This window comes from Mixophyes fleayi, chromosome 10 (assembly GCF_038048845.1).
Source record: "Mixophyes fleayi isolate aMixFle1 chromosome 10, aMixFle1.hap1, whole genome shotgun sequence".
In the NCBI taxonomy this organism is placed as follows: Eukaryota; Metazoa; Chordata; class Amphibia; order Anura; family Limnodynastidae; genus Mixophyes; species Mixophyes fleayi.
The window spans coordinates 87,515,139-87,527,905 of NC_134411.1; the positions used below are offsets into that span (position 1 = coordinate 87,515,139).

General features: G+C 42.0%; 2 protein-coding genes across 2 annotated transcripts in view; one reads left to right on the forward strand and one right to left on the reverse strand.

Moving 5' to 3' along the window:
• Positions 1–12,767, reverse strand: part of CMTM4 (CKLF like MARVEL transmembrane domain containing 4) — a 128,227-nt gene that overhangs the window by 15,641 nt on the left and 99,819 nt on the right. The window lies entirely within an intron of this gene.
• On the forward strand, positions 4,543–11,936 carry LOC142104378 (uncharacterized). The gene is made up of 2 exons (XM_075189004.1): positions 4,543–4,875; positions 9,538–11,936. Exons 1-2 carry the CDS (start codon positions 4,573–4,575, stop codon positions 10,861–10,863), a joined length of 1,629 nt encoding a protein of 542 aa, XP_075045105.1. The 5' UTR covers positions 4,543–4,572; the 3' UTR covers positions 10,864–11,936.

The window sequence follows — 12,767 nt, forward strand, 5'->3', positions numbered from 1 at the left end:
CTCACACTATTTAAGGATGCTTTTGGCAGTATGGTGCCAGAGTATTGGGTCCCCCGGATCCAGCATTACTTACTTTTTCCTATAAGTCTGATTTCCTGTGCATGACCCTGGCTTGTTCCTGACCTGCTTCCTTTGTTCTGATTGCCTTCCAGTGTTTGACCCTACTGCCAGGGCTCGGACTGGCTATCTGGCAAATGCCAGAAGGGCCGATGGTTAGATGGGCCAGTGCAAGGACCAGCCCAAGCAGGAGAGCGTTGGCTATATCTCTTCCCTAGTCCCGGCACTGCAGTCCCAAGCTAATAGGGCCAGAACTAGCCTACCAGTGGCTTCTTGGTGGCCGTCTCCTCCCCAGGTACCGGCCACCTTACTAAATATGCCGCACGGATCTGCCCAACTTTGCTCCCTCCCCCATGCTAATCCTTACCTCCTCTGTCCCGTTCCCTGCTCCCGGTGAGCACACAGTAGGAGGACAGAACACAGGTGATTAGACGCCATAATCAGGTATGTTAATGTATTTTCTTGTGCTGCAATGTATTTTTCATTTCTTTTTAAAAATTCTTTCTTGAACTCGGGGCACTACTCTCTGGTATGATGTGATTTGGGGGCACTACTGTATGGCCTAATATGAGTTAGGGACACTATTGTGGCATAATATGAACTGGGGCACTACTGTATGTCAAAATATGAATTGGGGGTACTATTGCAATATACAGTCATGGCCAAAAGGTTTGAGAATGACACAAGTATTGGTTTTCACAAAGTTTGCTGCTTCAGTGTTTTATACCTTTTTGTCAGATGTTGCTATGGTATACTGAAGTAAGTTTACAAGCATTTCATAAGTGTCAAAGGCTTTTATTGACAATTACATTAAGTTTATGCAAAGAGTCAATATTTGCAGTGTTGACCCTTCTTTTTGAAGACCTCTGCAATTCGCCCTGGCATGCTGTCAATCAACTTCTGGGCCACATACTGACTGATGGCCGCCCATTCTTGCCTAATCAATGCTTGGAGTTTGTCAGAATTTGTTGGTTTTTGTTTGTCCACCCGCCTCTTTAGGATCGACCACAAGTTCTGAGTGGGATTAAGGTCTGGAGTTTCCTGGTCATGGACCCAAAATTTCGAAGTTTTGATCTCCGAGCCACTTAGTTATCACTTTTGCCTTTTGGCAAGGTGCTCCATCATGCTGGAAAAGGCATTGTTTGTCACCAAACTGTTCTTGGATGGTTGGGAGAAGTTGCTCTTGGAGGATGTTTTGGTACCATTCTTTATTCATGGCTGTTTTCGTAGGCAAAATTGTGAGTTAGCCCACGTCACGTGCCAGGGCGAGCTTTCCTGCTCACTTTACAGGAAGTTCCCACCCTGATGGATGTCAGCAGCACCCGAAGCATAGCTAAGTACAGTGGGCTGGTGGTGTCATAATGTGCCTGCGGGGATAGCGTGATGTGGTTTTATTATAATGTAGGTATCAATGCCCCATGTTGACCACGCCCCCAGCACAATGTGGTCATGCCCTTTTTTAGTGCCCCTGCAGCGCGGCGGCACAGTCTCTCCTACTCATCCATGAAGGGGGCCCCAAAGCTCACTGTACATACCATTGTCTGATACTATGCTGCAAATAGAGAGTCAAGCTGCGCGTAATACATTTGTTTGTATCTTACGGGACACTGTATAACAATGAACTTTGCAAAAAGTACTACTATTATTATTATTATTATTATCTGGAACAGAGGTGGGCCTGTGTGCTTTAAATGTCAGGGATGATTTTTAGTCCCAGTCCGGCTCTGCTGTTTCCTGTGACCATTCTCTTTGGATTTCCCAGTGTACTGTGCTTACCGAACCATATTGACCCGTCTTAGTCTGTTACCACTCTCCGTTGCCTCGCTGGTGGCTCAGTTTGAGGACCGCGACTCCCGCAGGACTGAGCGTCTCCCGCAGCGAAATCCAAACCCCCATTGCTGGGGTCCCTGGTGGAAGACCGGACGAGCGTTAGACTCTGCACCTCACTCTCGCGAGCAGCACTAATACCAGAAGGCAACTACCAGTCTTCTAATCTTGTGACAAGTGCTACGTCATCCCCATGACCTTCCATATAAAAAGGATGGAACAGCCACACGTACCAGCATAAGGTGGGCAATGCCAAGCGGTGGTGGCCAGGTCATACCGCCCAACAACCTCAGAAGACAGGATCAGCGATCCTAGAGTCGGGACACTACATAATTAGGGTATCTGCGTGGAGAGGGACAGCCAGGGACCCTGGACAGAGGGGAGGAGGTGCTGGGACCCCTCTGTGTAATCTGGGGGCTGCTCCATCGCCTGCTGCCACAGAGGGTCATAGTATAACATGACTGACATAATACTAGTGACATGGGGCAGATTTCAGGGATAAATTACCTCAGAATGTGACAGGATGATAGAAAGGAGAGGCAGCAAGCAGAGGAGGGGTGAGAGATATAATACCCCACAGAGGAGGAGTGAGAGATATAATACCCCCTACAGAGGAGGGGTGAGAGAGATAATACCCAACACAGAGGAGTGAGATATATAATACCCCCAAAGAGGAGGGGCTGAGAGATATAATACCCCCACAGAAGGGGTGAGAGATATAATACCCCCACAGAGGAAAGGAGAGATATAATACCCCCACAGAGCACGGGAGAGGGATATTACCCCTGCAGAGGAGGGGTGAGTGAACACTGCTGTGAGAGAGAGGAGAGTGAGCTAGAGAGCCACCATTTTGGATGTGACTGCCCCATTAATATTCTGTCCATGTAGCCCTTAAGAACTGTGCAGGAGGAGACAGGAGATGTATATAGGAACTGTACATATTTATTTTATCACTGCAACCATTTAAGAAAGTGGTGGAGTGAAGAAGGCATGTAAATAAAGTTTATTTTGCAATATAGAGATGGTCTGGCGCCCAAATTATTGAGACATCTGAATGCACTGCACCACCCAGTTGTATCACCTGTGTCCCAACATCTTCATGTGTGGGTACCGTCTGGTTATCTACGTCCATGCCAGGAGCGAGCCAGGGCTAAAGAAGTAGCTGCACTGCTGAAACTGTGCACCTCAACACTGCACACAGTGACAGGGGACTACATCTATGATGGTAAGAGCTGGAGCCAGACAATCACAGGCAAAACTACAAATTGCTGGAACCCATAGCAACATCTGAAGTGGTCCATACTCCTCCCTCCCCCCACCCAAAAACAAAATATATAGGTCCAAAGTGTAGGCAAGTATGCATTCAAAGTTATATGTCATAGCAATGATCCTGGATCCACAAATTGGTGACAGCAAGTGTGGGTGACGCCAGTCAGTGACCAGTGCTTACCATCTGTGCACAGGGACCACAATAGTATGCGACCATGAGCCTTACTTGTGGAGCCTGGCCCCCAGCACTACAGACCCCTCCAGAGGCCAATAATTGCACAGGACAGACACAATCCCCCAAAGGAGGCACTGTCCTTGGAAATGTCTGGTAATAACCATAAGATATGTAGTTGGAGGTACCAGCCTGCAAGCCCTATAACAACTACAGGGGCTACATGGCTATAGATTTTCCACTCCTAAAAGAAATTCTACAGCCCAATGTCCCCATATCAACAAGACTTAACATAGACATAGCAACATTGGAACAATAATCCCTGCCCCTGATCCAAACCCACTTTCACAGTTTGCAAATCCTAATAGAAGTTATGAAGCAATATATTAGGAAAAAAAGAGGAAAGCGTGTATTGTATAAAGCAGGTGATTAAAATGTGTTTTTATCATTCTCAATATGCATAGTTGACAACTGTCCCTAATTTGCAGGGACAGTCACATTTTTTAAACATTTGTCACTGTATAAATGTCCTTATTTTTCAATATGGATTGACGAAAATTCCCATTTATCCGGAGGTTTGATGCAATTCTTAGCATGTATTTCTTATTCTCTTGGCTTTACATGTAAATCTGTTATGATGAAGTATAGTATAGATTACATTATGAGCTCGCCTTAGACAGTACTGACGTATTGTGCTTACATACTGGCTCAGCAGCTGTATGTACAAGCATGCCAACACGTGCATTCCTACCAGGCCTGCAGCTCACACAGTGCTGTGCAAAGCATCTGTGCGGACAAACCTAAAAATGAGGAATGGGTCCCTGCACCCCTGCAAAAAGAAACGTGCTGCATTTCCCCTTACTCCTAAATCACCCTTAGAAAGTGACATCAGCATATATTTCCCGCATATTAAGCTATTACACTGACATACAACTTTTGGAATGGAGATAAACGGGTATTTTTAAAAACACAGTTGTTACATTAGTTTGCAAAGTGCAATTATTTTTTGCAACAATATTCTATAAAGAGCAATGCATTTTCTTGCATATAATCCCTGGGACAACTTCACTTTCAGTTTTGTTTCAGACTTCCTGGCATCTGGTTGAAAAGTCTGTTTGATGAACACAGATGTTGGCCAATGGATCTCTGCACTGTAGCCAAAGGCAGCCAATCCGACTGCGGGAGCCAATGACTGACTTGTGACTTCCTCATGCAAAGCCAAGGGGGAAGCATCCAGCTCCAGTAACATGAAGGGGACTGCAGAGAGACTGAAGCTGTACGAGGAATATATCTCCTATTATGAAGATCGGAGCCATGAAGGGAATATTTCACTGTGCGACAAGCTGGACGGCCAGCTACTGTCGGCGTGCGATTCCCTTGCGACTCCGGGAAGCTTCTACTCCCAGCCTATTAGAGAGAACTTTGTGCGGAGTAAAGAGGAGCACAGGGCTGAGGTGCTGAGGCGCACGATGAAGGGTTTTGCAATCCTTGAGCTTATCTGTGTCAATCTGTTTCTGTATCCCTGGAGGAAAGAGATCAGGACACTGAAGGTAAGGGCAAAATCGCACCACTCAGTTCCGATCTGCGACTGGCAGATCCCTGATAAGGCAAGAGACAAAATAGATATAATATTTTCCATTTTTACCATTACTGTTGCAACTTCTTAAAAATGTATCAAAATATTTTTGTGGCAATCCCTTGCCACAAAAATATGCCTTGTGAAAACAAAGCAGAGATATGACAGCTATCAGAATCATCTCATAGAACGAACTTGCCTTGTTCCAAATTGAAACTTATATATGTTAAGGGGGGAACTCCAGGCAAGATTTTATTTTTGCTCTTCTCTACCCTAGTACAACTGTGAGGTCCTGTACCCTCAATTTCTGTGGTTCAGGGGAGATACTGCTGCAGACACCTCCAAAATTTAGATTTGTATGGAGTCCCCCATTAAAATAAATATGAGATTTGGCATATGGCACTTTGCTTTTATAAAAATGAGGTGATCTGGATATTTGTCAAAAATCGATTTTTGACTTCTTCAAAAAGTTATTGATTCCACCAGGTAATCAAACATGGTTGTCTTGTCACTGAGGCTGACTGTCAAATTTCGCTAATATAGCATTATTTTTTTGGCAGTGACCCCCGGCTAACGCCATCCTAAAAAAATTATAGCAACTCAATTTCCTGTTACTCAGATAATTTTATTTTCAGGGACATGTTAAAGAGCATCTGTCATCACAGTAGTCGGCCATGTTTGTGGGTCAATCAAACGTTAATGAGATGGCAGCCTATCAACACACTAGGAACCTGTGTCGTCAGTGAGACGCCTCATGATTAATATTTTTTAGGTCTGATCAATATTCATGAGGTATTGCTTCTGTGTAGTGTGGAAGAATACATTCTCCTGAAAATTGGTTCTGCGCACAAAATGGCTGCCTCCATTGCGTGTAGACGACAGGTGCCTTTAACAGGGAAAGAGCTGCTTTTCCAGGCCCTTCTCCTAAAAATTAGGACTACTAGATAGTGATTAGGGGCCTGATTCATTAAGGATCTTAACTTGAGAAACTTCTTATTTCAGTCTCCTAGACAAAACAATGTTACAATGCAAGGGGTGCAAATTAGTATTCTGTTTTGCACATAAGTTAAATACTGACTGTTTTTTCATTTAACGCACAAATATCAACTTTAAATTTCAGTGTACAAATAAGCTATCAAGTATTTGTGTGCTACATGAAAAAACAGGCAGTATTTAACGTATCTGCAAAACAGAATACTAATTTGCACCCCTTGCATTGTAACATGGTTTTGTCCAGGAGGCTGAAATAAGAAGTTTATCAAGTTAAGATCCTTAATGAATCAGAAAGAGAAAACAAACAACAATTATGGCATTTTGAAGCTACAAATAAAAGTTTGTCTCTAAACCCCTGAGACTAAAACTAATTAAACAATGCAAAGTCAGGGTAAGATTATTATAATTTACTGCTAAGGGCCCATGTGACCCTAATTGGGGCACTGTTTGCTGCTACGACAAAACAGATATTTTTAGCTAGAATTTTCTTTTTCCTCTTTAAACACTAGAGGGAAGTGAAAAGCGATATTTATTGCTGTAATCATGCACTATTAATTAGCAAAACAATCATTTCCAGAACAGTACTCAGTACAAAGCAGATAGAAGAAATCAATGGGGCATTCAACACGGTTTGTAGTCATACAGACTAATTTGCCAACTAAAGTGCCACTGAACATTAAATGCAGGATGTAGAGATATAATAAAAGTTCCCGTATCATATTTCACATCCTATTTACTTTGCATGTTGCCATTTTGATGACTAATTAGGGCCATTGTAGATCGAATCGGCTGCAAATTGCGGCATTTATATAATGTAATATCTGATGTAAGATCTACGAGGTATCTACGAGGTATCGGTGGACAGCCTGTGGCCTTGTCTCGCTGCGTCTGACCACTCTTGCGGTGTCCTGTTGGATTAGACCTTTAGACTGAGCGCTTACACTGCTGATCTTTCCGATAAGAACACACACACACGTGTGTGTTTGTGTATAACCAAATCTGCCAAAAGAACCGGCTACACCACTGTCAGTCCGAGGGGTATATCTACTAAACTGCGGGTGTGAAAAATTGGAGATGTTACCTATAGCAACCAATCAGATTCTAGCTGTCATTTTGTAGAATGTACTAAATAAATGAAAGCTAGAATCTGATTGGTTGCTCCACTTTTTCAAACCTGCAGTTTAGTAAATCTAGCCCTAGATGTGTTGCAGATTGGGCAGGGCGCGTCATACTTTAAATTTCTATATTGGTTATCACAGAATTTAGCAGATACTGTAAAAACAGCACACAGTGCTGCTATTATTAAAAATAATGCAAAACAGTGCAAATACACACCCAGCAATCAACTCATAAATAAATGTACTACTAATGCATAGAAAAGCAAAAATAAAATAGAGACGTTTCCTGGTTCTGACCGACATCTTGTAGGTGCTCTGGTATATATTTTTTAACATAGATAAATACATGAACCTACATTAAAGGATAACTTCACCCAAAATGTAAACTAGTTTTGAGTAACGCCAGGATAAATAAAATAAGAATAAAATTACAGTCTAAAAAGGAGATTATAGCTTCAGATGGGAACGTTTTTTTTCTTCAAAATCCTAGCAGAGTTGTCAAGTCCCCTCCCCTGGGGATGAATTTAGTTTTGGGCGGAGTTATCTTTTACTGAGAACCTAGCAGGCTTGTGAAACGATTGTTTTACATAGTGCCTTGTGCTTTATGTATTTGTTGGAAAATAAAAACAATCCCTCTGCTCACTCTTCCCAGCAAATTATGGGATAAAGTACACCCTCTTCCAAAGCTGTATTTTTACGTATAAAGGACATAATTAACAATCATCTAGTCCTCACCAGCTTCCGAAATTTGATCAGTCTATTGTCATATGAAAAATATCACATAACATATTATACCACACATGTCCACTCTCCCGGAATGTCCAGGAGACTCCCGAATTGGGCGGGACTGGAACCTTGATGAAGTGATTAGATCCGAACAGTGTCATTTTGGCCCCGCCCCTCGCTGATGTGATCGCGGCATTGTGTAATTCGAACCACCATGACCAGGCCATTAGAGGTTCATAGAGGCCGAGGGGAAACCCAAATTAAGAGCCCACCTACCCCCTCTTTCTTAAAGAAAAAAACATTAAACATGCATTTAAAATGTATTGTAAATTGAATTTATGCATTTCGTGCACAGAGAGAGCATTAAGCCCATAAGGTGTTGCTCGTTATACCGATTTAACCCATTAACATGTTTTGGCGCTAGGTATAAAATGACTTATTTACTTGGAAATTGCCAAATGAACAAATGAATAAATAAAAAAAGTTAAAAAGTCGGAACACAAAAACAATAGGTCAGAACATTTTGAGGTCTCCTGTTAGTCTGAGGCCCGGGAAAATTTCTCCCCTAACCCTAATTATGATTAGTCATTATTTATTGAACTAAAAAGAATACTGCAGGAAGCCATGTGTGACAAAGTAAGTACACCCCAATGATTACATTTTAGTACTTGGTGAGGACTAAATGATTGTTTGTAATGTCCTGTATATGTAAAACGACAGATATTCTCTCTCTCACATGACTGTATTGGAATGCTGTATACAAATGCTGTATGCTGGCTTCACAATCATAGTCCTGCTCGCTGTCAGGCGGCTCCCTTGCACAGGCCCTTTGTGCTCTAGGAAGAATCCGCCCGAGAGAATATTGTTCTGACTTTGAAGTCACAATTTGCATGTATCATGTGAAGATGTATTAACATATCATGCTCTGTCAGGTGGAAGAAACATAGGGGAACTGTTTTTTTTTTGTTTGGTTTTTAAACACGTAATCCACAAGGCGTAATGTAAAACATTTTAATTTTTTTTCACACACCTCACAGGACCCCCAGAAAACGGACAGGTAGATTCCCCCCCCCCGTCAATGTAGTCAACCAGTTTCTGCATATTTTAAAGCCAGGCAGCAGAGAGGCTGTAGGGGGGTGTAACAGAGAGCGAGTTGTTTACAACTGTGGCACAGATTTCATATAGATAAAACACATTTACTTGGGCTACGTCCAGATATTTTTTTTCCTAAGTGTATTTGACTAATAAATGAGAAAACACCAGGAAGAGTGGTGGAGAAGTAGCACTGACTAACATCTCACGCTCCGTGCATAGGCAAACCGAGGGGGGTGGGGGTTTCCTAGTGCCTGGAAACCCCCCTCCAAGCTTGGGGCACTGTATAATTGAGGTGACTGGACCCTGCCCCTGCTTCACACGGCTCTGCTTGAAAAGGGAGAGCTGAGTGCGCCTAACAGTAGTGCACGCAGCATTGCCCATGTGTATTATGGGGATAGGAAGAGTTGGAGAGCAGCCAAGCGCTGTCTAAAATTATAGCTACACCCCCATGCATGCTTGTCACGCCCACTGGCGGCATGGTGTGGAAATTCCCCTCTACAAATCCTGTGTTTGCCCCTATCGTGAAAAACTAATGTCTGGACGAACCCCCAAAACTCACAACACTTTCGTTACAACAGCCATATATATATGGAATATTATATTTTCTCTGATATCAATCTGTTGTTTTCTCACCAATTTCATTCTAAATGCTAATGAAAAAAAAAGGAATTTTGGTTAAAATGTGATCTATTGTTTTCTTGCAGAAATTTACAGGGAATTTTATCTATTTTGTTGAACCTGTAATTCCAAAGGAGACCATCAGGCAGATTCTGCAAAGAGTGGGGTACTCCATCGTCACAGACACGGAATATATAATGGGAAGAACAGTAGATGCAGAAGAGGCAAAACTGGCCGCCTTTGAATTATACCTCTCTAGAATTCAGTGTGAAGAGCTGATTTTGCTAATAAATGAAGGTAGGACTGACTGTGTAAATCTCTTTATTAACGGACCCAGCACTGAAAGAAAGAATGAAATGGAAAATTCAGGACTGGCTGTTAAAAGTAACTATAAAGTTGCTGACGACCGAGAAACTGAAGACATAAATAATTTAAATTCTAAACGTAAAAAATCTGAGCAAATCAATTTTAAGAACTCTAAAAAGCAGTCTGACAATTTCACCCTAGCTGCCGCTCAGAAAAACGGTGAAGACTCTGTCTGCGAAACTTCTACCAAGCGCTTAAACTACTGTTATAATAAACATTTTGAAAACGACGAGTTCCTCAATAAATACAGTGACCTCAATTTGGCCCAGCAGCCAATTTTCCCTTTACATAACAGACAAATCAATATAAATCTCAAGGAGTTGAAAGAAGAGTGGGTACAGCTAGCGTACGCCGAACCAAACATTGTCAAACCACATCACCCAGAATCCTTTGCTAAAGAATCGGAACCGGGCACTTCTAAAGGCGGAGAACTTGCTCAAGACCCAAATTGCGACCACAAATGTGAAAACATTGACGTGAGGACATCAGCGGATGGTCAGAGTAGATCGGACGCTAAGAGGCCTCCTGTGCTCAGCGAGTCTCCTGTCGAATTAAACATGCCAAATAAACAGGGACAATCTGAGCGTTTAGTGAATAAACTAAAGATGGAAACAATGGTCGATGAGCCATTGACTTGCCCTGTTGAAGAAACATTACCTCCAGATCCAGTGGACTTTTCAAATAGCAATAATCTGTGCCAGTGGAAGCCAACGTGGACATTCCGCAAAAGCAAAGACGTGGTGGATGGCGCCACCAGTCCGGCGTCTACATCTGGTTTCTCCATAATGAACAAGGTGACAGAGGGTAGTGCATTTACAGAGTATTTAAACAGACTCCGAGAACCTCCCAACTCCACCTACATTCCACCAGGAGTGGCAGAAAGACAATGTTTAAGAATCACTGATCTACAGCCAGAAGAAAATCACTTAGAGTCACCGTCTCCATCAGCAGACATGGTTCTGGTCAACGAGAGTTTGTATGACATGAACGAAGATACCAGGGAAGACTTTGTGATGATCACAAAGAAAGATCCTCTCCAAAACTGAATGATGGTCTTATTATACACTAAGAACATATCATGCTATGATTCATTAAAAATCAGAACCTTCACAAAGGGGAGTATCACATATTTTGTTTAATAGGTTTTTACCTGCTGATATGGATGAGATGAAGCTCTCAAAAGTTATAGTCCAAGCAAAAGGCATTTGGCGGCATTTCTATCAGCATGCAGGACTTTCCTACAGCCTATAGGTGGCGTTGTGTACTTTTCATTCACTGGACAGCATTTTGTTGGCGGAAAAAAGGTCTTTAACGAGGACGACAGAAGCTCACCTACAAAGTAAATATGAAGAAGAGAAGGGGCACATTTTTCTATTTACGCAACATTTTATAAAATTGTTTTTATATGTTTATGACACAATCACTAATCTGTGGCTGTTGTGACACTTAAGCAGTTTTTATTGCGAGAAGACCTTTTCTGATTGACAATTGGTGTTCATTGAACGGTGATACAGAGGTAATAGATGTGAATAGTTAACCAAAGTGTAAGGGCGAGTGCACATGGATGGGTCTAATCCACTCATACTATCCTGTTTTTGGAAGGAGAGAGAGACGATTGGCTAACATCAACTTTCTAGAGATTATTGAGCCTAAGAGAAAAGTTCCACGCGTCTTTACATAATTCAGGACTTAGGACGACACAGAAATAAGGACTCGTCCTTTTCCTTCAGGTCAGTGCTTGTCCTGGGTTATGTGACAATTATTCTCTCATCTACTAGTAGAAAAATGAGATGAGGCAGATTATAATCGTCCATATGCATGTAGCATAAAAATTCGATATGTATATATAATATGGGCCAGAATTATCTTCGGCTGCAACATTCACGAAACCTGCATTTAAAGAACTAGCACGGAACTTGAGCTTAGTTCAGATACGCGAATCTCAAGATACGTTTCCAATTGAATTTGGGTATAATTAGGCTCTGGCTATACATTACTTGTCGTATGTAGACGGACAGACTGCAGGACACGCACATGCATATATGCAATATAAAAGTCCCATCAGGACGCATGCAACAAAAAAAATTATAAAATAAATGAACAATGCACAATACTATAATCATTAAAATTGGTGGTTTTTTTTTCCATTCATAGTAAATACATAAATCTGGATGTTCTTAATGCGTACTGTAAATACAATTCCTTTTCATAGTCTATCTTACTTGCATACACATGTTGTGTGCTAGCTAGTGGCACTATCAGTTGGCATTTACACCTGTCCTGTACCTGCTAACAAATACGTACTTAGGGGAAACCCAGGACTTGAATTGGCCGCATCTGCATTGGCACGCCATTAATGTGCACTGCCTGCGTTCATTCGCCCCCTCCCTCCGCCGTTCCACCCTTGTAGGCAGTTGTTTCATTTGCGTCCAAATAGGAATTCCTTATATTAGCGTAAGGTTAGTTTCTGAGCACGCTCAGAGCTATTTCTCACAAGGTATGGCACGCAAAGGGACTTGCACCCACAGATGAATCAGGCCCCATATATATATATATATATATATATATATATATATATATATCTAATATATAAATGCTTAGTGGCGTCTGTCTGTCTGTGTGTGTGTGAAAAAAAAACCAAGTTGCAGCGCCACCTGCTGGGGGGAGTTATACACTGACCTACTAAATTCTTAGTGTGTGTGGGAAAAAAAATTCAAAAAGGGCTGAAATTTGGTAGGGCTCAAACTCATTTCCGTGAGGTAATTTTACCTCATGAACACACATGTGTAGAGGTGTGTGTTAGTGTGTGTGTGTGTGGAAAAAACTATTTTCTCTGAAAGGGCTCATCCAATTGACCTGAAATTTGGTATACTGACATTATTTGACAAAAAAATTAGAATAGTCAAGTCAGTTAACTTCCATCATCCCCCCTTCCCCCAGTGGGAGGGGT

Coding starts and splice junctions, on each gene's coding strand:
- LOC142104378 (XM_075189004.1), top strand. CDS start 4,573: ATGAAGGGGACTGCAGAGAGACTGAAGCTGTACGAGGAATATATCTCC. Junction 4,876..9,537: donor AAGAGATCAGGACACTGAAG/GTAAGGGCAAAA, acceptor GTTTTCTTGCAG/AAATTTACAGGGAATTTTAT.